This window comes from Chelonia mydas, chromosome 16, assembly GCF_015237465.2.
Source record: "Chelonia mydas isolate rCheMyd1 chromosome 16, rCheMyd1.pri.v2, whole genome shotgun sequence".
Lineage (NCBI taxonomy): Eukaryota > Metazoa > Chordata > Testudines > Cheloniidae > Chelonia > Chelonia mydas.
Window position 1 is genome coordinate 6,839,933 of NC_057857.1, and position 25,846 is coordinate 6,865,778.

General features: G+C 46.5%; 1 protein-coding gene and 1 long non-coding RNA gene across 15 annotated transcripts in view; both read left to right on the forward strand.

The window, feature by feature from the left end:
- The window catches only part of LOC122463151, a 34,046-nt gene extending 27,442 nt beyond the window's left edge, over positions 1 to 6,604 (forward strand). The window contains exons 2-3 of the long non-coding RNA XR_006286214.1: positions 5,588 to 5,783; positions 6,499 to 6,604. This is a non-coding gene — a long non-coding RNA (uncharacterized LOC122463151). The remainder of the gene's footprint in view (positions 1 to 5,587; positions 5,784 to 6,498) is intronic.
- A 2,301-nt stretch (positions 6,605 to 8,905) lies between these two features.
- The window catches only part of CACNA1B (calcium voltage-gated channel subunit alpha1 B), a 466,872-nt gene continuing 449,931 nt past the window's right edge, over positions 8,906 to 25,846 (forward strand). For all 14 annotated transcript variants that reach the window (XM_043530418.1, XM_043530423.1, XM_043530432.1 and 11 more), the window contains exons 1-3: positions 8,906 to 9,685; positions 11,976 to 12,081; positions 21,357 to 21,496. In XM_043530418.1, the coding sequence (XP_043386353.1) occupies positions 9,426 to 9,685; positions 11,976 to 12,081; positions 21,357 to 21,496 (506 nt within the window). In that variant the 5' untranslated portion in view covers positions 8,906 to 9,425. The remainder of the gene's footprint in view (positions 9,686 to 11,975; positions 12,082 to 21,356; positions 21,497 to 25,846) is intronic.

Sequence of the window (25,846 nt, forward strand, 5' to 3'; positions counted from 1 at the left end):
AGCTTTGGTTCTCCATAGCTTTGACATTTACGTTTCTCCCCAATCAAAAAAACCTAATCAGTGTCCACTTTTTTAGTACAATTTCTCTCCACCTCTTTCATATTTCTCCCCACTCTAAGGACTGCAGCAAAGGAAGTGGCGGCCCCAAGGATGTGAGGAAGTGATCCTTGTATATGAAATTGATCCTTCTTATTTTCCATCATCTCCCCAGAATCCACTACAAATTGTGCTTCTTCCTAGGTTAGAGGGCCCAATGCACTAGAACAATTTCCAACTAATGAAGAAAAGCAAGTCATCAGTAGAAGGGTTAGAATGTGCCCTGGGAATATTTCCTTGTAAAAGAAGGGTGCAGAAGAACATAGCAAGTCAGGCAGGATTGGCTCCCTCAGAGAATGCTCATACTGCTAAAGGACCAGGAAACCTAACCGGAATCTTGCATATCTCCCATCAAAGGTTGGAGGGAGAGAGAGAGACCATATTAAAATGATATGTGTCTGTCCTGAGGTGATCATCAAGAATGATTGACTGAAGAGATAAATATTGATTGAGACAAAGCAGGGACACTGCTTATCTTGGAGGATAATAAAACTCAAGTTCCCAGCACATGAATTCCACTAAATATTATAGACATGGCGAATGGCCTCATCAGGCACATCCAGGAATCTCTCTAGGATGACGTTTTTGGACAAAGTAAGGTTTTGGAGCGGGGAGGGGCAGGAGCTTTGGTTGGGGTTGTGTGCACGCATTTTAAAATGGTGATTGAAATTAGAGTTCCAGGAAAACTGGCTCAGAAATGGAGGCTAATCAGCAAGCTTAGCTGTCCAAATGCTATCTGACTGGCTCATTAAGGTCTCCATTCTGAAACTCTTCCTCAATTTGAGTGGTACCTAGCTGTTGATGTCAGGGGCGCTACCTGAGAAGCAAGGTATTACTGCACATAAGGGTGGCAGAAGGGGATGCTAGGGAAATTTTTCACCTTAAAGCAGCTGCAGCAGCTGGGGTGCAGTCACTGCTGATTGGCTAACACATTTCCATTGGGGCTGTTTTCAGTCACTCTCGAGCCAGGACTCTTTCCTTGTATGCAAAACTCATCTTTATATAGGGCAAATGGCTGTTTGTTCCACCCCACTCCTGTTCTAGACGTGCCATTATGCGGGTGAGTGTCCAGTTACTGAGTGGCTGTCAGAGGTGCTGAGCACCTGCAACACCTTATTGAAGTCAATGGGAGCTGCAGGTCTCAAAAAATCAGGCCACCAGCTTTTTTGTTCTTAGAATGTGCATTTAAAATGCACAGACCAATTTCCCAAACGAGGAAGAAGAGAACTCTGCAAACTCTGCTTGTGTACTCTCCCCCTTAGGTTCTCTGAAAGCTGACAGAGGACTTTGGGGTTCTGTGCTGTGGGTTATGGCCTCCCTTTAGGTGCCTCATTCCAAGCATTCGCAAAATTGGAAATGTTGCGTTGTATGTTCCTGTGTCAGGGACCTTCTCCAGGGCCGTGGGCAATCTTTTCTTTGTTCCCTTAATGCATTAGCACATTATCTTCCTCATCACTGAGAAGAGTGAAACATTCCAGGATAAGTCACGGTCTGTCTCTGTTCAATAATAAGGGTGGTAGTAAGTTAGGCAAAGTGTTTCTCTCTTCCTCTGTGTAACTTTACATGCAAGTGATAAGAGCCACACAGGCAAATTTCTAGTGGGGACAAACTGAGGCATTGCCAGTTTCATTTGGCAAGGAAGAGGGGAACTGGGTATTTGTGAAAGTGCATAGCTCAGGGCCACTGGTGCTAGGGTAAGACAGAGAGGAGGCACTGTGCAAGCTTCTCTTCCTACCTGCCCAGCCCTGACCTGGAACAACCTGGGTAGTCCAGTCTTGGGCCCCCTCTACCAGCGTTGGTAATGCACATCACTCCTGAACTGCAACAAGAAAAGGGGGACTTGTGGCACCTTAGAGACTAACAAATTTATTTGAGCATAAGCTTTCGTGAGCTACAGCTCACTTCATCGGATGCATGCAGTGGAAAATACAGTGGGGAGATTTTATATACACAGAGAACATGAAACAATGGGTGTTACCATACACACCGTAAGGGGAGTGATCACTTAAGATGAGCTAATAGTTCTCCCCCCCCCCCACACCCCGCTCTCCTGCTGGTAATAGCTCACCTTAAGTGATCACTCTTGTTACAGTGTGTAAGGTAACACCCACTGTTTCATGTTCTCTGTATATATAAATCTCCCCACTGTATTTTCCACTGAATGCATCCGATGAAGTGAGCTGTAGCTCACGAAAGCTTATGCTCAAATAAATTGGTTAGTCTCTAAGATGCCACGAGTCCTCCTTTTCTTTTTGCGAATACAGACTAACAAGGCTGCTACTCTGAAACCTGAACTGCAACAGTTACCGCTCACCCAGTCTTGGCATGTAGCATGACACTGCCATCTCAGCTGGGTCATATTTTCAAAAGTATTTCTGTGCCTAAAGATGCAGATAGGAACCTGGTGGGATTTTCAAAATGCCCAAACGGGGTGGCGCCTAAGTCCCAATCAAATCAATGGGAGTTAGGTGCCTGACCTTTTGAAAATACCCCTCAGTGCCCATTTTTATGTTTATGCACCAGGCCCAGATTTTTAAAGATATTTAGGCATTGCTCCGATCAGCACTGTGTACCTAAGTCTTGTTTTCAAAAGTTACTTAGGCACTTACTCAGGATGAGACGTAGGCTCCTAAGTTACTTACATCTCGCAATGCTGAGCAGAGCAACAGCTAAACACCTGTAAAATTTGGACCCTAAATGCCTTAGAAAATCTGTCCTTTAACACCTAATTTGCTACAGCCTACTGCATGGAGAGAGTTTGTTTCAAAAAGTGTGGTGGATTTCTGTGATGCTGCCAAAATAGCTACTAAAAATTAGGGTGAGATCCACCAAACTCCAGGTCTCCTGGGGTGGAAAAGCGAGTGTACCATCATAGCCCATCACCTGCCTCTGTTTGCTGCCAAGTCTTCAAGGATGAGGGTGAAGAACTTTGTAAAGAACAAGCTCAGAGGTACTGGTGAAAATAAATGTACAAAGTCTGAAATACAACTAGCAGGACCCATTCAATTCAGCCTCTTATTCAGCACCCATCGCCATGGTATCTGAGCACCTAATTAGGTGCAAGCAGGTGCAGTCTTGCCTGATTGGACTTCACTGGCATCCACAAAGGAAAGCTGTAATTAGCGTTGCTGGGGCTAAGCCGTGAGCATAGTGACCTTTTAAATGGGAGCCTGGACACCGGACGGTGGGCTCCTTGCCTCTCCTCACCACTCAGCCAGTAGCTGAGCAGATGCCATTGTTCCCTGCGATCCTTGATGTGACATGCAGCCAGCAAAGCAAATTTTTTTAAACCCTTTATTATCCAGACATTGGCCTTAACATCTAAAGCCTCCACTGACTCTGAATTTCTGACGGTCCTGATTATTTAGCTAATTGGGTGAGCGGACTAAGCTGTATGCAGCAGCCTCAGACACATGTTAAACCCGCTTCTTCTGCAACAGAGAAATGGCTTTGGGTGGGTTTCATGTAAAATAGCCTTTTAAAAGGATGGGGGGCAAGGAACCCATCAGAGAGATGGGATGGCTTGCAGCCGATCTTAGTGTGCAAGGAAATGCGTTGAGTATTAGAGAGCGTGATGTGAGAGGCAGTGTGGGCCAGTGGATGAGGTGTTCTTCTGGGACTTGGGATACCTGGGTTCTATTCCCGACTTGGTTACTGCTTTATGGCCTTCCTTCCTCATGTCTGCTTTCCCTCCCACCCTGTGTCTCTCCTGTCCTCTCACTTCAGGGGCAGAGACTGTCTTTTACCGTGGTTGTTCTGTGCCTAGCACAACGGGCCCCAATCTCAGCTAAGGACCCTAGGTGCTAATGTAATACAAATAATAATAGGGGAACCAAATGGGACATTGCTCTGAGTCTAGGAGAAGTGTGAATAATAGGAATAGTTCCATCAAATGGTTTTCTTTTCAATTTGTTGGACATTTTATTTTGTTCTTTTCTGTCTGATACAATTTAAAGAGCATTAACAATCCCTCCCATCCCCACTCTCTCCAGTCATCTTTTGCTCAGTGGTGTTAGGTATGCTCTGACCAAGCTAGGAATAATCATATTGCACTTCTGCAGTAGGTTTCACCCCAAAGCTCTCGGCTAATTGCGTCACAGAGGGGCTGTACTCTCTAGGTGATAGGTACCATTGCATGCACAGCAGTTAGGCAAGCAGACATTTGTGGCCAAAAACACGGGGGAAGACCCTTATTCTTACCAAAAGTGCCACTGGGTCGTGAATGTGAGGTGTTGGCTTTGACCTAGAGAGCATTATTGGCTTGATCTTCAGAAATGCTGAGGTTTTTAGCAGCTCATCCATGGCTGATCCATAGCTGAGGTCACACCTTGGCTCCACAGCTGCTGATAGACTGGAATAAAGTTTTGCTCCATCCTTAGGTGGTGCACAATTCTGCGGGGGTGGTCATGGTACTTAAATGAAGTGCCAAATAATACGCTCAGTTGTGGCCTTCCCCCATGGCCTCATCTGAATCCAAGCAGGGTGTTTGCCAAGGAACCTTCCCCTTCCCTCTGAGAAGTCATTTATGATGTGGGCCAGCCCTCATGGGAGTCTTTGGAATGTAATGGCCCTTCCTTCAGTTTACATTTAGTCTCTTCCCTATGGCCTTTCTACTACCATCTCTGCAAAGAGCTACCTGCTAGACTACAATCTTGGTGACCAGCCATAAGAGGATGTTGGTGTGGTGTCTTTCCCAGCCCCTTTGCTTCCAGACAGAAGACCAAGCTCAGGCATCTGGGTCATATCAAGCTGCAGGTGACCTATGGTGCTTCCACATGGTTGAACCAAAAAGCCCTAGAGTTGGGGCCTAAACTTAGGAATTTCCAGATGTTCTGTTGTCATGGTGAATAGTGTCTAGTGTGTCCCATAAGAATCCCATCCCACTAAATAGGGGACGGCAGCCCCTTTATATCCAAATGGCTGTAACTTTGTATCATTCTCTTTCGCTTGCCATCAGAATGTAGGCTTTGCTATTCTGGATCAAAATATTGCTCTACCAAGCCCACTGTCCTGTCTCAGGCACTAGCCAATGCTTGGTACTTCAGAGGAAGACGAACCCCCTCACTGATGGTGCAGTGTTGCTCCAGGTGGAGGATGGGGGAAGGACAGAAAGAATAATTCCTCTCTGGTGGCAGAGACAATAGGTTGGTGCCATAAAAGTATGAGAAGCACCATCATCTTCACACTGGTAACTGTAAAACGTTATTCATAAAATGAGCCAGTCCGTTTTTAGAACAAAACTATTTAATGCTTTGTCTGCTTGCAGTTGTAGATGCCACAGTGTTTTAAATATTTTCTTATTGGCTTGAAATTTTCTGTCCATTAATTTCCTTGAGAGACCCCTTGGTCAGGTAAAATGTAAGAATATTTTTTACTGTTCTTTTCATAATCTTATGTACCCAAGATAAATCTCCTTGTTTCCCTTTTCAAGGCTAAATAATCCTAGCTTTTGCAATCTGTTTCTTATACTTAAGTCCCTCTATGTCTCCAGACAGCTTCGCTGGCCTTTTGGATCTTTAGAATCTCAGCTTGATCTTTCCAGAGGTATAACAAAACAGATCATGCAGCTGCAGAGAAGGGCAGAGCGGAGGTGGTAGTGTGGACTCATAGCTAGCACACTTCGACTGGGAGGTCTGAGTCCAAGGTTTTATTCCCAGATTTACTATGGGCCTCCTGAATGACCTGGGGTAAGTTCTGACCTTCTCTATACCTCAATTTCCCCATCTGTTAAATGGAGATAATATTGACCTACTTTGCAAAGTGCTATGAGATCTACTTATGAAAAGTACGATATAATATCTGGGTACTAGTTTAATGTCATTACAATGTTTGCATTATTTTCTAGTCATTATGAATGTACCCAAGCATCCTGTTTAATGTATTATTAACTGCAGCTCCGCAGCTGACTATCTCATGGAGAGAGGCCACATGGTCTAATGGATCCACACAGAATTGGGGGATAGAGCTCTAATTCTGGCTCTGAGTTGATTTGCATTATCATTGTGGATATGACCCTTCAGGCACGGTTCTTCAGAGACGCTGAGCATCCACCACTCCTGGGGAAGGCATCAGGAGCTGGAGGTGATGAGCACTTCTAGAAAGTCCCACATACCCAAAGCTGGTTGAAATATTTTCTATAGAAAGATTTTTCCATCCAAAAATGGGGGGGTGTTGGAAATGAAATTGTCCGTAAAAAATGTCTGTGCCAGTAATAAGTGGGTTTTCATTGAAAAAATGAAAACAACAAAAAGGCTCAGGCTTTTAGCAACCAAAACCAGAAATTTGCAGGTACCATAATAATAAAAATTAATAATAAATCCACTTTGGAGTGTTTTGGTTTTTAAATTCAAATGATTTTTTTGTGGAAAACATTTAATAAAAATGAAAAAAAAATTTCTACAGGGAGAAAAATAATTTCCGCACCAGCTCAACCCAAAACCGCCCTGAGCCCTGACTTTTCCAGCTGTACAATGGGGATAACAATTCCCTGCCAGCCAATCAATAAGGTGAGGTCTTGCGTTTTGAAGATGTAAAATCTATATAAGTCCTATTCATTTATTTATATTTTCAGGCTGTCTGGGATGACTCCCAAGATTGTTTTCCTCTCTGAGGATCTTGCAAATATCAAGCCCATAAGGACATATGACCTGAGGCTATTTTGTCAAGGAACATTACCCTGCAGTTATTTACAGGTTCAACTGTGATTTCAAAAGAGATTGGGGTCAGATTTTTTTAAGGGGCGGGTACCCACAGTTGGGGCTACTGGGAGACTGAGCGGATAGAACATAGGACCATATTTTCTTAAGGCTTCCGCATGCACAATGAGGACAAGATTTTCCAAAGAGCCCAGCACTGAACATGCACCCAGTGCGCTGGACACTTTTGAAAATCCCTGGCCTGGACTGTGGGTGTTGGGAAACCATTTCTATATCTCCTCTACCAGCGGGCTGCCAATTCATCAATTGTATCTCTACGGGTCTCTACACTGGAAGCTCCTTTAGGACCTTAGAAACCAGGATGATGTGGATGTGTCAGGATGGTACCATGTTTGCCTTATCACCGAGGCAGGCGGTGATGTCATTCTTCCATTTTTATTTGTTTCTGTGTTCCCTTGATTTAAATGTCCTACTCTTTCACCCTGGCTCTAAAGCAATATATTGCCTGTAATGATTACGCAGGCTTCCACACAGGTATACAAGAAAGCCCATCTAATTCCAAAGCCCTGTGGAAGAAGCCAGTTTCTTCTTTAAAGTCACATGTTAGCAGACAGCAGCTGACCCTATTTAGGAATACACTTCTGTCCCCAGCAGATGTGAGTATTGCAGCCTTGCCTAAATGGTGGGTTGGTTTTGAACTGAGACAGCTTGGATGACGAAGGCAAAAATACATTAGCTGCTAGGCATGAGATGAGTCCAGGATTTCCTTTTGGGGGAGAAGTGAAAATGTCTTGACTGACTTCTCCAGAGGGTACATTTTTAGAGTTACTAGTTGTTATACCAGGCTTAGTCTAGATGTAGAAGAAGGGAATCCACCCCAGCTGCCTAATGCAGCAGCATTTGGTGCAAAAAGCTGCAAGAATAAGGAGAAGTTAACTTCATGACCTACACTGAAAGGGAATAAAAGAGGGAGTTGAAATAAACAGGATTAAAGGATTTCATTGGTAAATACAGGGTGAAAGGTAGCCAGTGTTCACACCAAGGGGAAGGAGAGCAAGTTCTCCATAATGGAACAGTTGTACAGGTTCAGAGAGGGGGCTGTTAATGCCCAGGTACAGAGAGATGTGTACACACAACGCATCCCCGCTCCCGCTCCCGATCCAGTTTTTATTCTTAACCGCAAACCAGTTAGAAAAACCAGGGACCTTATCATGCCCTCAGGGTTAAGCCGAACTCCCCCTGGAAGTCAGTGAGGGTTTCTGGGGCAAATCTAGGGTAGGGCCCAGCCCCTGGGCTCCAGGGGGTCGAAGAGTCCCCCCGCCCCGCAGTGACTCCGTCAGTACCAGTCCGTCCAGGATCAGCTCCCCGGTGGGGGGCTGTGTTCATACCGTCCCGGGGGGCGCGGGCCGGGGGGGTTCCGAGGCTTCCCCCAGGCGCGTTACTAGTCCGACAGGATCAGGCCAGCCCGTGGCTTCGGTGACTCCGATTTCTCCAACCTGGCGTGGGCCCCTGTGTGGCCGGCCCTGCGCCCCTTCAGCCCGGCTGGGCTCGGGACGTCTGCAGCGCGCCCTGGGTGCCGGGCGGGCACGGGCCGACGCCGGCAGGACTCCCCCCGCCGAGGCCCGCGGCAAAGGCCGGCGCCTGTGGAGCGGGCGGGGCGGCTCCCCCCGGCCGGTCCGGGCGAGTCTTCCAGCAGCTGGACAGCGCACAGCTGGCAGGGGCGCGCACGCGCGTGGGGCCACCTTCTTCTCAGTTCTCTCCCCCCCTCAACCCCCCCCCCCACTTCTAGGTAGCCCCGCTTCAGCCCCAGCACCGTCCCCATCGCCCCCCCCCCCCGCAGCCCATGTATTGGGGCATCTCTATGGCATGGATCCAAGTCCCCCACTTTGCACCCCCCCCGATCAGTGGGGTGCGGATGGGCGGGGGGGGGGGTTGTTGTGGGGTGGGGGAGCGAATGGATCTCCCCACCCCCTTGCTATGCATTCAGGAGTCTGCCAGGGCTTGGCAACGAAGCTGGGGGAAAGAAAATCTTGGTTCTCTCTCCCTCCAGGGGTTGTATTGGCCTGGGTGGAGCTGCCGCCGCTGATTGGCTGAGGGGAGTCACCGGGCCGGGCTCTTATAGGGGGCTGAGGTTCCACAAACCGGGTACTCTGAACGTTTCCATTCGAGCGGCCGGTGACTCAGGGAGTCTCTCCTGCGCCGCGCTCTGGCTGCCTGCCCTGGCCACCGCCGGAGGAGAGGGAAGCCCCAGCGCCCCGGGGAGGAAGGGGAGAGAGGAGGCCGGAGGAGAGGAAGGGGAAGGAGGAAGAGAGCTCGGATCCCTGCCCCCCCAGCCCGGAGAGCCATCGCCCTCCCCCGGGGGAGCCGCCTGGATTGGGAGAAGCATGAGTTTGGGCTGGAGGGAAGGCACCTGGATGGGAAGTTGAGCGCAGCCCTCTCCACTCCCTTCCGCCGGGTCGGGAGCGCAGCGTGGCTGGTCTGACCGGCCGGTTCCTACCGATCCCTCTGCGGCTCCCTCTCCCCAGCTGCCGCCGGAGGAGCCGAGGCGCACCCCCCTTCCTGCCCTCCCAGCAGCGAGGCCCCAGGAAGGAGAGTCCTGGGTGCTGGGATGCGTCTTCCCCCTGCCTCGGCTGCCAGTGTGGATTGTAGCGCCCGGCTCTGTGCGTTGCCAGAATGGCTCGGTTCGGAGATGATCTGCCCACCCGCTATGGAGGCGGAGGTCCGGCCGGGGCTGGAAGAGGGAGCAGCCGGCAAGGTGGCCCCCCACCCGGCCAAAGGATGTACAAGCAGTCGATGGCCCAGAGAGCCAGGACTATGGCTCTCTACAACCCCATCCCCGTCAAACAGAACTGTTTCACCGTCAACAGATCCCTCTTCATCTTCAGCGAGGATAACGTTATACGAAAATACGCCAAGAGAATAACCGAATGGCCATATCCTTTTGGGGAGGGGTGTGTGCGGAAAAGGGGGGGGGGAAGGGATCAAACCGGGCTGGGTGAGACTGGGGGTAAAAAAGCTTGGGGTGTGTGGGTGTGTCTGTGTATAAAATAGATCGGTGAGTGCTTGTGTCTGGGTATAACATAGAGGGGTGTGTGTGTGTGTGTGTGATCTAGGGATAATATAACTGTGCTGTGTGTGTGCCCAATCTAGATGTGTGTGTCTGGGGATGATATAGGTGTGTGTATCTAGAACAGAACTTGTTTATAATATAAGGGGTGGTGGGGGTTGAATATAATATATGGGTGTGAAATACGTGTATTTTTCTCTGTGTGTGTGTGTGTGTGTGTTATGCGTGCACATACAGTCACATTTCCTGCTATTCAGAGCAGTGCAAAGGGATCTGGAGGACATCTGAGGGTAAATTATGGTTCTTATTTTAATATTTTAGCCCCCCCCCCCGCCCCGCAGGAGGGCCAATGTGAGGTAAAATGGTGACACCTTGGCATTTAAGCTAGTGCTAGGGACAGCAATAATCAAGGTCTCCTTACTGACATCTCGCCAATACACAATTGTTGCAGCCTGGTTTTTAGCACCCCACCTTGCCCAGGCTGTTTCAATGGGCACTGATGTTAGCCCTCTCACTTTGAAGAGGGTACCAGAAACACCCGGAATCAGGAGAGCCAAGGGTTGGGTTTTGGCTTGGTTTGTTTTTTAAATGCTCGGTGGCAGAGTGAGGCAGGACACGAAGAGGCGGTCCGTGGCTGTATTGCGAAAGGGGCAGATGCTTTTCATCCCAGAACCAGCTCCCTGACCAAGTGATCTGCAGAGACTTCGCTGGGAAGGGGGACTCTGCTTCTGTTGTGATGCATGCGGTGGGAGGCGAAATCCTTGGCAAAGGGAGCCAGACCCTTCCTTCGAGGTTTAGGTTGCCAGGGTGCATGTGTGCAGTGGCTAATGTGCACCAGCAGGAATGCATTGCACTGGGGAATCTCAGGGGAGCCTGTTGTTTTCATTTCATCTGAAATCACACGCCTATTAATCCTTGGCTAGCAGCAACAAGGCCTGCTCTCTGCCTCCTAGCAACCCTTGCACTTGCCAGGAGCCCAGCTCCCGTTCAAACCTCCCCAGCTTGAACGCCGAGGGTGGCTGGTGGGAGTGGGATGCACTGGTTTGGTGAATATCCTTTCCCCACGGCGATCGCAAACACAGGGATGGCGGCTGCAATCCAGCCTGGAATAAACAAGCAGCCAAAGCCCCAGGGGCAGCTTTTCTGCCGGTCTAGGGGCAGTCTCGCCACCTCCCCCTCCTTCTCCTTTACCACGAAGGAAAGGAAATGTATAAACTATAGAAACCCCAGAGTCAGCAGGAAAAGCAGAGCTACAAAATGTCCGCAAACCCCACTTTCCTTGGGGAAGTTCCAGCTCAGTCCAGAGGCCAGTTAAATGTATGGTACTTGCCGAGGATGCTCTCTGGGGTGAAGCCAGTAACCTGCTCCATGGAAGGGCCGGCTTGTGGTGATACTGCGAGGGGGAGACCAGGCACTGTCCTTGCCCAGGGGAGCTCTCCGCGGTGCTGGAAGTGTCACTCACCGCTCTGAGCTACTCTTCAGTGCTGGAGCCAGGCAAGGGTTTGCTCATGTGCAGGTCAGAAAAGAAAGAGAGAGAAAGGCAGAGGTACAGTATTCCCAGCTGGCTTTACTATCCTGTGAAGCTGGTTTCCCTTCAGCAGCCATCTACACCTATCAGGCACTGTATCTTTCTCTACACTTTGATCTGGCCTGGCAATCCATCAGTAATTCATATTTCAGGGCTAGACAGAAGGCTTGAAATCTAAGTTCCCTAACCTGTCACTTATCTACATAACATGCTTAGATTTAAATTCCAGAGAATTACTAACCCGTATTTCAGTGGAGGACATCCAGTTTTACTGTCTGTTGGGGGGCACTTTAAATTGTCAGTCTTTTTTTAAAATCAAAACTTCCTGTTTGCTTTTGGAAAAAGGAGAAGAAGACGAGAAACCCAGAATTTACAGAGGAATTTTGTGTGACCAAATCTAAATCACTGGTTCCCAAAGAAGGGAATTGATTTCTTAAAAACCTCCCAAGCCACCCCTAGAAGGGACTGAGGTATGATTCAGAGAAAGCCTGGTTAAGGGTTTCCAGGAGAGACCAATGCCACTTGGATGATCAACATCTATAAACGTGTAATAAGAATACATGGGATTATTCTTCTTGCTGAAATTCTCCTTGTGTCAGCTAGTTTCTTCTTTAACTATTGGCCCTACTCCATTTGAATACATGATTTTAGCTACAATCATAGCCAATTGCATTGTTTTGGCTTTGGAGCAGCATCTACCAGAGGATGACAAGACACCCATGTCAGAGAGATTGGTGAGTTGCATTTATTTATTTAGGTTTTTACTATTCTGTGATAGGAGAACCTACCCACCCAGTGCTGGATTCCCTTAGCAGTCTTTTAAAGATACAGTAAAAGCTGTGTTATCCATCACTTTACCAACTGGAAAGCTCTAGAAGCCGGCATTTCTGATATCCATTAAAAGTCCAGTTGGTGCGGGGCCAGCAGGCTCCGCATGACTCCCTGGAAGCAGTGACATGTCCTGCTGCTCCTAGGCAGAGGAACAGCCACAAGGGCTCCGTGCACTGCCCCTGCCCTGCCCTGAGGAACTGCAGCCAATGGGAGCAGCGGGGGTGGCACCTGCAGGTGGAGGCAGTACACAGAGCTGCCTGGCCATGCCTCCGCCTAGCAGCAGCAGGGACATGTCGCTGCTTGTGGGGAGCTGCCTGAGGTGAGCACCACCCGGATCCGGCACCCCGAAACCCATCCCGCTGCCCCGAGCCCCCTCCCACACTCAAACTCCCTCCCTCTTAGTTAACCAGAATTTTTGACTTACCGGCACCTCCCATTCCACCAACATGCCAGATAAAGCTTTTACTGTACATGTATAAATAAACAGGCCAGAACAAATAACCCAGCCACACCATGAATATAACAAAAATAAATGACGTTCTCTATATGACCCCCACCAGAGTCGCACACCACTACTAGTCAGCCCTGACCATCTTAAAGTCAAGGGAGAAAAGTTGGACCCCTGAAGACCAACAAACTCAGGCTGTTACGGACCAAGGTGGGAAGAGAATTCCAAAGGCTTCAGTACTATATGTAGAAATGAATGACCCTCTTGGGTCATTTCCCCCAGTATTCTGTATAGAATACAGAGGGTTTTCTTTACTCTTCAGATATCGTCCTACCGAAGATACGTTGTGAGGGACCTCTCAATGCTAAACTCTTTGGATTTAGAAAAATTTACTATCTTGCCAAAAAGAAACCAGCTTACAAAGAAAAGTAATTTACCAGCAGGCTTTATGGTAATGAGTCAATTACTTTATTTTAAATGGAAAATAAGAATAGCTTCAAAATGATCCTTTCATTTCTTATCACCCGATGACAAAATGGGCAATGTTTGGTTTCATTTTTTCTTACTCTATGCAAACTGGAGTGACTTCCAAGCTGGAATGAATGGATATTGGTGCTTGTTCGGTGTGGGACTAAATCTGAATCCATCTGTGTTTTACATGTATAAATGAAATGATGCAAATTAAAGTAATATTAGGCTTAAGGCCAAAAGCTAGGAAATTAAGGAGATTCTGATCTATGGTTGTTACAGTTTCCTAGGCTTTGCAGTACCTGATCTCTAGAATAGCGCATTGCCCTGAGCAGTGTTGATGAGCTGAATAATTCTTTAGTAAAAGGAATACAGTCATAGGTGATAGGACTGGAAATGTATCCAGGGTCATTTACTGGACCCATCTTTTCTTGTGCAAGTTGACCTGCTAGTGTCTGTTATTTATTTGTATTATCAGAGTGCTTAGCAGCCCTATTCACGGACCAGGATCCCATCGTGCTAGGCACTCCACAAACCTATGAATTTCCTTAATTGTATCTGTATTGATTTCCCCCAGCTATTGAGTTGAAAAGAGCGAAGGGAAAAAAGAGGAACTCATGCATACATGTCCAACCTTTTCACCATTCTACGATAGGGTATTGTCATCCGATGAAGTGAGCTGTAGCTCACGAAAGCTCATGCTCAAATAAATTGGTTAGTCTCTAAGGTGCCACAAGTACTCCCTTTCTTTTTGTTCTCAGTCTTGGGATTTATGAATTGGGGAAGGATGCTTTTGTGATGAAGGCACTGGCTGGGACCCATCTGGCTTCAGTGTAAAGATTAAGGACTGGATAAATGCTGGATTTTCCCTTGGAGTTCCTAAAAATATGAACTAGCAAAGGGGCAAAATGATTTCCTAGCCTACACTCACCCAGTAACTCTTAAGTGATGGATTATTCCAAGCAACAAGGGGCACAATTAGCAAATCTTCTTTTATATCCCTACATTTCTCTAGAGGTAAGGGATTGGGGGTGCGGGATGGGGGAGAGAAGATAGGGTTCTATGCCATGTCTGAAGCTGAGAGGAGCATTTTATTGGTCTCTCCCCCCCCCCCGCATCATTTTAACACCTTTCCTCAAGGTTCCTCATTGCGGGTGGTGTCCTTCTGGGATGCCTGTCAGTTGCTGTCAGTGTTACTCGTTAGTGAACCAGAAATTCACCAGTGTGTGGCATAAAATTCACCCAGTTCCTATGAGTTAAGTGCGCAGTCTCTACAGCACTGCCAGCTCTTACTGACTGATGGAGTACGAGTTGATCCGTAGGTTTTTGGCCCACTGATAGTGGACAGCAATGTCTCAAAGGGTGAGTGTACGCTGTGATAAAAGAGCTGCAGCATGGCAGTGGCTGGCTTAGGTAGCTGACAGGCTCATGGGGCTTGGGCTGTGGGGCTATAAAATTGCATTGTAGAGGTTCGGGCTTGGGCTGGCGCTTGGCCTTTGAGGCTTTGTCAAGGGGAGGGTCTTCAGCTTGAACCCGAACATCTACACTGCAATTTTATAGCCCCGCAGCCCAAGCCCTGCAAGACTAAGTCAGCTGACCCAGGCTCTGAGTCTCTGAGCCGCAGGTCTTTTAGCGCAATGTAGACCTATCCTCAGGCAGCCTTTGTAGGTATGTCTACACTGCATACTCAGCCTGCGTCTGTGGATTTGGTGTTTCCAAGCCCATGGTTTTTATCCCTGTGTAGGCATACCCGTAGTGTGCAGTATAGACATGCCATGGGGCCGTTTTAATTAGAGTGTTTTGATAGCCATAGTTAAGGTTGCCAATTAATTTTCATTCTAAAGGCCTTACCGTAGAATCATGTTGATAATGTTTTGAAGTTAGATTATTTCTTTCATCCTCAAAGAGTATTGCAAAAAATAAGTATTGCTAATGAGAAATAGTTTTTGTTGGTTTTCCAATTTTTCTGCCATGGGTCACAGCCGGGGCTGGGCAGGAAATGGTATTCCTCTTCCACAACAATTTTCAACACATTTTCCCCGTCCCAACTCGGACTGCAAATCTCTTTGTTTTGTTTTTGTTTTTTCTGTTCAGGTCAATAAAAATATTTTATTTCAATAATTCTGAAGTGTTTCATTTTCATTTCAACCTTTCCCCCTTCTTTTACTTTTTTTTCTTTCGTGAAAATGTACTAACATTTTGAAATGAAAAGTCCTTTTGACTGAAAAAACTGAAGCTTCCCAGTCTGAGAATCTTTTTACCAAAACTACTTCAAGCTAGGTGTTTCCTTGACCCTGAAGCCGTTTTGTGAACAGTTTCAGTTTGGAAGAAATGGCATTTTAGGGTGAAAATTTCCCAGCCAGCTCTAGTTGTGATGCATCTTGAAGGTGCTTCCTGTTTCTCCTGCAGAGCATAAGCTGTTTCTTTGAAAATGCTAAAAAACTAATGTTAGATGCACAATAAAACACATAGTGGGAAGAATTGCCCTCTCATTTTTGATACCTGGGGCCAAATCCCGATCCCATTGAAACCTATGGCAGTTTTACAATTGACTTCGGTGGGACTAGGAACTGGCCCTTTTGGTGTAAGGATTTAGAGCCACATCTTCCCCCTTGCACATTTATTAAACCATGACCATGAGTACGGTGGAATGGGAGCTGTTAGCTGAAACAATGATCAGCTCACACCTTGGGAGTGGGAATCAAGCAGCACTGCAGAAGGGATAGAGGACTGGCCAGGGAAATACTCCTACCCGAGTATTTGAACCCAAGCCTTATGGACTCTTGGACCATACATGTGTAGTTTCTACAGTGTGTCAGAAAGGGGGCGGGGGAAGGGAAGAACTGCAAACATTTCCACAAAGTTTCATTTAGTTTTGTTCAAATTTTGTTGGTGTAAAGTTTTCCCTCCAGCTCCAGTTGTTCCCCTGCTTTCATAGGGCTCGGCGCTCCCATCGGCCATGGCAGTCCAGCTAAACAGCTCTACTGCTGTGCTATCCCTGGCTGCCTGATTCCCTTCACTTGCGTCCAGGTGACCCTTCAGCTGGGTTTCCACATGGCCTGTGGGAGGAGCTAATGCCCCCCAAGTCGGCTTTAATGTCTGCAATGTTTCAGCATATCGAAGGCTAGTTTTCTGGGCTAGACTTGCCTAGACATAAAGGATCTTCCTTTATTCCTCTTTCATGGCGGCTGCATGCAATTTGTGGCTGGTGGCAGTTATGTGATGCCATGGTTTGATTCCTTCTGGTCACGCTTTCCCTTTACGTGGCCTCTCCAGCCTCCTCTGGCTATAACACGCTGCTTTGCTCCCTGCTTTGCTCAAAGAGGGCGTGGGGCATATGGACCTCAGTGTACATAATGTCCATGCTTGATTGTAAGACACAGGAGGTTTCTACCTGGCGATGCTCTGGACGACTCACACGCTTGGGTTTTTGGGATGTTTTTGATGTGAAGGTGGGGTAAAGCTGCCTGCTCTGTTATTCAACATGACAGATTTTTTAACTTGGCTAATGGATTTCATTCTTTATCCCAGCCACAGGCATTCAGTGCAGTCATACGCAAGCTGCTCAGATTAACCTCTGTTTGTACAAAGCCTCTATTTACCAGCACACCCAAACCTATTTGATTTGTCACCCAGAGCCCAAGGAACAACATTAGGAAATGAACCGGGAATCGCAATAACTTTCCAGAATCAGAGCGTGTTTCCGATCTGAAACTTATTTATTAATCTGAGTGTCTGGCCCAGCCCGGCTGCGTCCACGCTAAGCAGCCTGCTGGTACAGCTTGTGGCCAACTTCTCCACCAGAATTCTGCCCTGGTAGGGAATGTTGTCAAGGGTCCCCTCTGAGCACATAAAATGCCACCCCAATGTCCCACCAGGGTTGTGGATTTCCCCCCACCCTCCAGGGAAAGGCTGAATGGGGCTACATCAGTGGTCCCCAAACTTTTCATGTCATGCCCCCCCTTTACCCCTCTCCACACCCCCCGGAGCAGCGGTGGGGGATGGGGAATGCGGATAGAGGTAAGGGGGGGCTGAGGCTGGGGCCGGAGTCGTGGCTGGGCTGGGAGGCAGGGGCTGAGGCTGTGTCCGCAGCCGGGGGTGGGTCTGGGGCCAGGAGTGGAGGCATGGCGAGCGGCCGAGGCTGAGGGTGGGGCTGGGAGCAGAGCCACATGCCAGGCCATAGCTGGGGGCTGAGTCTGGGGCCAGGGCCAGTAGCAGAGTGCAGATGGGTCATGACCGGGGGCTGAAGCTGGGGCAGGGCTGGGGCCAGAAGCAGAGCCGTGGACGGGCTGTGGTTGGGGCAGGGAGCTGGGGCCAGGGGTGGGAGCAGAGCCACAGCTGGGCTGGGAGTCAGGGGCTGAGGCCTGAGGCTGGGAGCAGAGCCGCGGCTGGGAGCCAGGGCCATGGCTGGGGTGGGGCTGGAGCAGAGTGGGGCTGGGTGGTGCTCCCTCTCTGCCCCCCCGTGGGGGCTGGCCCGAGCCCTACTGGAATCCACTGCACATTCCTACATGCCCCCCTAGCAAGGCATACCCCACAGTTTGGGCACCACTGGGACAGATGGTGATCTGAAGCATCTCCCTGACTGACAGCAGCATTGCTGAGTTGTCAGCCACAGGGAAGAGACATGCCTCACTGGGCTGAAACCATGGCAATTGGTGAAAGGGGGTCTGAAGAAGAGAGGCCCCCCACATCAGAAGAGACCTCCTCTCGCAGCACCTACCCCAGCGGTGTGTGTTTGTTTTTTTCTTTTCAGCAAAGACATGAGCCCATCTCGGACCCTCTTTTCCCCCAGCCCCCTTGGAGCTGCCAAGGACTTCCTTCCCCTTCCCCCTAGCTTTGGGAGGGACTTACCCTATAAGGCCCTCTAGTAGAGTACTGGGCCTTGGGTGCATGTAGGCACCATAGTGTGTCTTATGGGCGATGTCCCTTTAAAACTGGGTGCCGGGGGTCACAAGCCACATGGCTCAGAATAAGCATGTGACCTACAGGACCCCGTATATAAGGCTTTCTGCTGCCTGAAACAGAGAGGAGAGTCTCAGAGTAGGGGAAGGGCTGTCTCCATGAGCTGTGCAGATGGCCTGGGGGAGAAGCCAGGTACTAGAGGAGCCTGAGGGTAGGGCTCTCCAGAGTAGCCAGTGAATGGTTGATGGGTTAGAAAGCCTTCAGGGGGTGGTAGGGGGGTGGGGGAGGCAGGGAACTGTTTGTCTATTGGGTTGTTGAGGGTCCTGTGACTGAGGGTGGGCTAAGCCTAGAGGGGACTGACTCTTTGTGAGCCCCTACTTTGTGGGGGGAGCAATGCTTCTACTTATTGTGTGGGTCTAGGAAACCAGACCCTGAAAAAGGAATGGTCTCTGATCATGTGGGGTTTGTTGCTCAGTGGGGAGCTGAGAAAGGAAACTTGAGACAGCAGCCGTGCCTTGGTTTCCCCTTCTTGGCTCCAAGATGGCTGTGCACCCCCCTTCTCCATGGTTCAACCAACATCTCTTTTTTGGGGTCTGGTTTATTAGACATGCTGCTGAATCGGAGCCTATGTGAGCTGTCCTCTGTGTTGGATTCTTTTCTCCAAACAAATGCAGCTCCAGCTGTAGAGAAGCAGCAAGAAGAAAGGGTCTCTTTCCTCCGCCCCCCCCCCCCGCCCCAAATCCTAGGATCTCCATCTGGACGTGTGAGCTGCAAGCAGTAGCCATCATAAATCAAAGTCAGGTGGTGGCCACCTCATCTTTCCCTTGTTGCTAACTAGGAGAGGGGTCTGGGAGCTTCAGCGGAGGTCCTGGTATGAAAAAAGTTAGGAATCATCAACTTAAATCAAAGAAGGAAAAACCATGTGAATGACAGGAAGCCAGCTACAGGCTTCCTGCCCTAGAGAAGGGATAGATTTTTGGGGGGTGGATAATGAGGGATGGAAGAGGGTAAAGACTCTGGGGGAGAGAGGGGTGGGGGATACACCCTCCATCCAGTCTGCCTTTTCTCAAGCTATGAAAGCAGTTAAGGGGGAAAGAAGGCCAAGTAAAAAGCCCAAATATCACGCCTTCAAGCTGATCTAGGGGATTTGGATGCTTAATTCCCGTTAATTTTAATAGGGTTTGAGCCTCTAGTTCCCTTTGATGTGTTACAAAACTCTACTCTAGGAGTTTGGGAGCAGAGGGATAAGTGCCTTGTTAGTTGGCTGAAAAATGAAGAAACTTTATCACTACAAACGTGAGATTTTTTCGGGGGGGGAGCGGGAGTTTGAAATTTTGAAATGTTTGACCCCTCTCTGCCCTTGACAATAGGAACTGCACACACATCCCTATGATAATTGTTCCTTTATAGAGTGGGTGGGAAACTGTGGATTGCTGAGTTTTTTTTCAGATGTAGTCATTCTTTCTAATTACTTGCAGATTTCCTCAGTGAATAATCCTTGGTGTGAATATGGATGGATGTTCATGCTGCTTTTGCTTTTGCAGCATGTGTGTGTGCCTGTTTGTGGGTGGAGGGTGGCTTCCTGCACTGGTGAGAATTTGGCCGTTTATTGTATACCCCGTATGGAAAATCTGAGCATGTGCACATGTGCTGGGTTTGAGAGCTGAATAAGAGGGTTTTATGCTTGCAAAACAAATTCTTGGTGTCAAACTCACTTCCTTACCTCTTAACCTGGGAGAGTCAAACCTGCTGCTGCTCCTGCCCAAAAATACTGGACAATTCCCCACTGGAATTGTTTTGATTTAAATGGCAATACACCAAGGATGAAGCGAGCCCCTCAGAGGCCATGGGTCTTAGGCTTCCAAATATCGGCCCTTTTTGAAAATGGGACATGGGCTGCTAAGTCACTTATGGTGTGTATGTTGGAAAAAACAACCACCACCTTACAGCAGCAAGTTTCAGAGCCCGGGTCTACAGATTTGGGCTCGGGGGACTCATGCTACTGGGCTGAAATAGCAGTGTAGATGTTCTCACTTCGGGTGGAGCTTTCCTTTGAGACCAGCCTCCTTGCCAGGCTTCACAGCCTGAGCAGGAAGGTCTACACAGCTGTTTTTAGCGCCGTACTATGATCCCGAGTCTGTAGATTCAGGCTCTGAAACTTGCTTCTGTGGGGGATTTTCTCTGCAGTTTAGACATATCCTTAGGTGCTTTAGAAAATTGTATCTAATGTCTTTGCCTTTGTTACCTCCAGCTTATATGTTAATGCCAGCCATTCCTCTTTGGCACCAAAGATAATTTTCTGATACTTAGATGATTTAAAGTAAAAATTAACTAATATTATAGTGCCACAAATGTCTATGGTGCTGAACAAAACATGGCCCCTACTCCCAATGAGCCGACAGTATAAAGTTCTGATTGTGCAGTGAACTCCACATGAGACCAAGAAAGCTCATTGCAGGGTTGGGAGGCCAAAGAACCCAGTCCCATTATCCTTAATTGGGCAAAACTCCAAGGGAAGTGAATGGGAACTTTGCCTGAATCGTGATCAAGTGACTAAGTTAAACAAAAATAAATGTGGGATAACAATTCAGATAAGGGAAGCTGTGGAGACACCATGGAGGAGAAAGTTACTGAAAGAAGAATTGACGGAAGAAATGATTTTGGAGGAGGATGGGGGAGGGGTGGATTACTGTACAAGAAGTGGGAAGGCTTTTAAAAATCAAATGAAGCTAAACAGTTCATTCACAAAGAGTAATCTTGGTTGAATTTTGCCTTACATTTATTAAAATGAATTGTCCACGATCAGGTCAAACGTTCTCAAATCATTCCAAGATTCAACTTATTTCCCCAACAACTAATTTTCAGTTTGCAGATCATTTGAAAATAGCATGTTCCCAATATTTGCAGTCCACGCTGGTCTGATGGCCTATGTGTCAGGTGCTTTTGTTTCTGGTCCCTGGCTGCATGGTGTTTGTAAGTCACCAACATGGGAAGAACTTTGCAGTGTACAACTAAACCTCAAATTTGAAATTTTGCTTTTGGTGAATATTTGATCTTAAAATTCCCTTTTCATGACTACTGGGGCCTCTGAAGCTTGAATGCTCAGATATTCATGGCAAAAGAAAATGAGACTCGCAAACATGTTGAATCACAATTTAGTTTTGAATGTAAAAAAATATTTGTGTAACAGTTTTTTTACTTCTATGCCCTTAGGTCTGGTAACATAAATATATATGGGTTTCCACTTAAGCAAGAAACTTGAACACTGAACATATTTATTTTTAGTTGTACAAAAGTTGAGGCAAACACAGAAATGTCTCTCTCTTTGACACCTCTAATTTTTCCCCCCCTTCCTTTCAGGATGATACTGAGCCGTACTTTATTGGAATATTTTGTTTTGAAGCTGGTATAAAAATCATCGCTCTGGGGTTTGCTTTTCACAAAGGCTCTTATCTCCGAAACGGCTGGAACGTGATGGATTTTGTCGTTGTCCTCACAGGGTAGGTGACTGTTACTATTGGTTTAAGTTTGCTAAGGGATTAAGGTTGCTTTGTTTCATGTTTGTGTTTTTTTTTAACTTTGGATCCATGAAGAATTGAAATATGTACTGCAGTAAATTTGTGCATTGCTGAACTTACTGTCTTTAAATAATAGCTGTTGTACTGAATGAGTTGGTTTTGAAGTATCGTTTGAACGGAACTAAAAAGAGGTTTTGAAGACTTGTTAGAATCCATACTGTCATACCTTGCCCAGATGCTCTGAGAGATGCATTCTTCCAGGTTCTAATTGCCAATAGGCACTCAAACTCTAGTTACAATAAACCCTCCTCTGAAATGGTGGAATAATTTCAAAAGGAAACACTGACAAAGGTGATGGGTGAAAGTTTGTCTTTGTTGAAACAGCTGCAACTCCATCAGACTTAATGGAGTTTCATCAGAGATGAAGCTGACCCATTACAAAAACGTGACTTTAAAAGGAATATCAGGAAGAGGCTGAGTGTTCTCAAAAGCTGTACAGTTAAAAATTCTGTTTGTGCTTCCTGAAATGTGTAATACATGTGTCTAGCTGGAAAACGTCTGTTGGGCTTGGTATGCTGCTCCTATGCTGTATGTTATAACAGTTTACAATTATGTACTTTGCCATTGTGTGTTTAGCCAGTGAGAGATTAGACAAGTAACTTTGTTTAAAGAGTTCTTGTGAATCCATAGTGATTTATGAACGGTACATTTAAAGTCCAAAATACCTGCTAAGGTTTCGAAGACCTAACTGAGGACCCGATCATGCAGTCTTTATACATGCAAACACCTGATTGATTTCAGTGGGAGTTTTGCCTATAGAAAACTGCGGAATCAGCCCATTAATGTTAATATCTACTCGTTTCACCTACCTCTCTCTGGCACCGTGAGTATGTTCTCATGGGGAATATACATTCGCTGATGTCCGTATCCTGGCATGTGATGTGGAATGGAGTGCTGTTAGGAAAGTGCATGCACATATATATAAAATATAATATAAAATTTTTTTTTCATTAGATACATTCTGACTGTAATTCTATTTGTTATTCAATGTACCTTGTGATGTGACTGTCAAGATGTTGAAGGGAATTTTTTATGCATTAAGAAGAAAATAGATGTGTAGGCTTTGATTCTCCTGACGCTGACGTAAAACAAGAGCATCTTCACTGGAGCCGAAAGGAGAATTGGCTCATATTCTAGGAATTTGTTAGAGGGGACCAGGATGAAACCTGAATTAATGCAGTTGCTAGAGTCATTGATGATGATAGGATGTTTCACATCCTATTTCTCATTGTACCCTTGTAAAGAAAGGAGAAACAGACCTCGATTCTGGAAAGCCCTTAAGCACGTGTTTAAATTCACCCTTATTCCACAAAGCATTTAAGCATATGCTTAAGTCTGACTCCAAAAGTACTTATGCTTATGCTTAAAGTTAAGAGTACAGGGGCTTTCTTGAATCCAGATACTTTTCTGAATAGGGGCCATATATCGGTTTATACAGGCAGGTTTTTTGATTTACTTTTTTTTTTTAAAGACCTGAACACACAATCAAACACACGGTGTTAAATGCTTCCTGATTGTGACTGAGTTGCTCAGGATTTAACGAGAGGAATACTCCTGGTGCGTGCCGTGCCTACGGGATAATAAATGAACGTGTAATGCTGTAGCCATGACACGGGCATATTATTGCTATAATTTCTATTACAAGTACTTGCAGAGCTGTTTGATCTCTGAGTATAATTGTGGATTACCGGTTTGATTAGACAGCTGTAATAAGGAATCCTGTTGTCCTCTGCAAACATGTATAATCCTTTGAAGTACAATCCTGTTAATGTCAAGGCTTCTGGTTTCCAGTGGTGGCACTAGCTGGGTTGTACTGAAGTTGTCTTGTACGTGGACTTCCCAGCAGGCAAGCAGTGCAGGGAAGACTTAGTATAAACTGAGTGACATCAAGTATAGCAGCCATCTCCAGTGAAGAAATTCACATCACCTGTAAATATTACAAGTTATGGCCCTGATTCTTTGGCACCGTACTTACGTGTGTGCCTAACTTCAAGCATTGAAATCAATTGGATTGCTCATGCGTTTAAATTAGTTATGTAGCATCCATACCTTGCTGAATTGGGGCCTGAGTTTGCAAGACTAGTAATGAAAAGAAGGAACCTATGGGACAAAAGTGGTGTTGAAAGATCTGCAACATCACACAGGATATTAAATTAATTTTTCTATGAAGACTCTTGTACTCTGGTCTAAATTTCCTAGATTAACAGGTTATTCTTAGCTTACCGTTCTTGCCACACGTTTTCTAGACTAAAAGGCAAGAATTTAGGGTTGTTTGGGCATCACTGGCTATCTCAGATATCTTTATTACTCACTCATTTTTCCCCCAATAACCCATATACACGGGAAGCTTTAAGCGAAGCCCTTTTGTTAGAGAGAGAGATCATTATGGCATCCCTGCAAGAGGACTTTAAAGAAAGGGCACTGAGGAAGAATGTTTACCAATAACAAACCTGATTATTTCTTCAGGGAAGATTTTGCTCGTTGGTGACATGAATTCAGCTTGGGTTTTTCTTTTCTGTGAAAGGTGATAGCAGATCAGTTTATTTAAAAATGCCCGTGCTGTGTGTGTGTGTGTGTGTGTGTGTGACACATCAGAAAATAATAAAAATGACCTACAGTAGTAAATCTGCGGCTCATTTCATATATTTATAGAATGTGTGCTACAGTATTACTCGTGCTACGCTAATATGGCAAACTTTATCATTGCCAAGTTATTTTCTTCTTACCATGCTACTGATACTTTGTGAGATGGATTAATTTCTCTTGTATGGAAAGTGCACAACTGTTTGTGAGATTGTGAAAACAGATGATATGATACAGAAAATTACACACACAGAGCGCCTCTGTTAATCCTGTATTCTTTGTAAAGGTAAATGATGAACACCGGAAAACCTGATCTCATTTTCAGCTTTCAGCTTAAACCCAGAAAAGCAAAAAGCTGATTTGCTCTCATTAGCTGTTTCCATAGGGAGAGGGCTAGTTTTTGCTGTGCTTTTATCAAACCCATCCTTTGTGTGAATTTTAACATGAGCTGATCACCTGTCTCAACAGATATTCTGCAAAACTGCCATACCCCTTTCTCAGCCTCTTCTCCCCCACACCAGAACCCAAATCCTGGAACATTTTTGATGATGTTGCTGGCTACCAGCAATGATAGACGTTTTGTCTGTCAAAATTAGACATTAGAACTTGTTAATTAGAAAATAAATCACATTTTTGGTATCTGCAGCCAGGATCAATATCCTATTGAACTAAACTGGAGGCTAATAGATTGTGGCCTAAAATGGCTTGTTTTATCATTCCAGAAAGCACTCAGTCAGTGTCTTACCGCAAAAGTGCTGTGGTGTCTCTTTCTCATTTACTTTTAGGAAAGCCTGCTGATTTGCTCTTAATAAAGGCAAGGGAAACAAATAGATTTCTGCTCTTCAGAAGATTTTCTTTCCCCTGGATTTTTTTTTTTGGTTTGTTTTAAACTCCTCCGGTTGCAGACAAGTACCAAGGAAAGTTGCATTGTTGTGATGTCTGTTGCTACATTAGAAGGAGCCGCAAGTATTTAATAGCTGCTGTTATTTGACTTGCATATTTTTATTGGTGTGTGTTAACTCCAGTGACATTTCTTTCCAGTAGTAACTGTTAACAAAAAACACCAAACAAAATGCACTTGAGCAAGTGGACCGGAACCAGATGAGCTTGTTAACTCATTAGCACCAGAGGATAGGCCCTCCGCACCCCTAGATCCACCTGTACACCTGCAGCGTGTCCTGTGTGGCAATTCCCAATGTTTTGGGGACGAGTTCTACCACCAGCTAACCACCTTCTGTGATGCAGCAGTGTCATTCCCAGAGGCTTGGTGTAATGGTCCTTTGGATTAGGGCCTGATCCAGAGACAACTGAAGTCAGTGGAAAGATTCCAGTTGACATCAGTAAGCTCTGAAACAGGTCCTGAATGAGGTAGACGTGGTAAACTCCCTCTACTCTGTAGAAGGAACATGCTGCGTGAACCTGCTGCTGTTGCTTGCAATTAACAACTAGCTGTAGCCTGCCATACAGTCACACTTGTGCACTCCCATCGGAGCTTTCACCCACTTTAAGTTGCACGTACTAAAGGGAAACATTGTTGGGTTCACTGTAACATGTCAGCAGAGCAATTTTGCATAATCGTATACAGTGTAGCCAATGGAGGGAAACTTGATTGTGTCTGCTTGAGCATTCCACGCAGCATAAGGAGCGGTGCGCTCGCACAGTGTGGGAAGACCGACTGACAAATGTCGG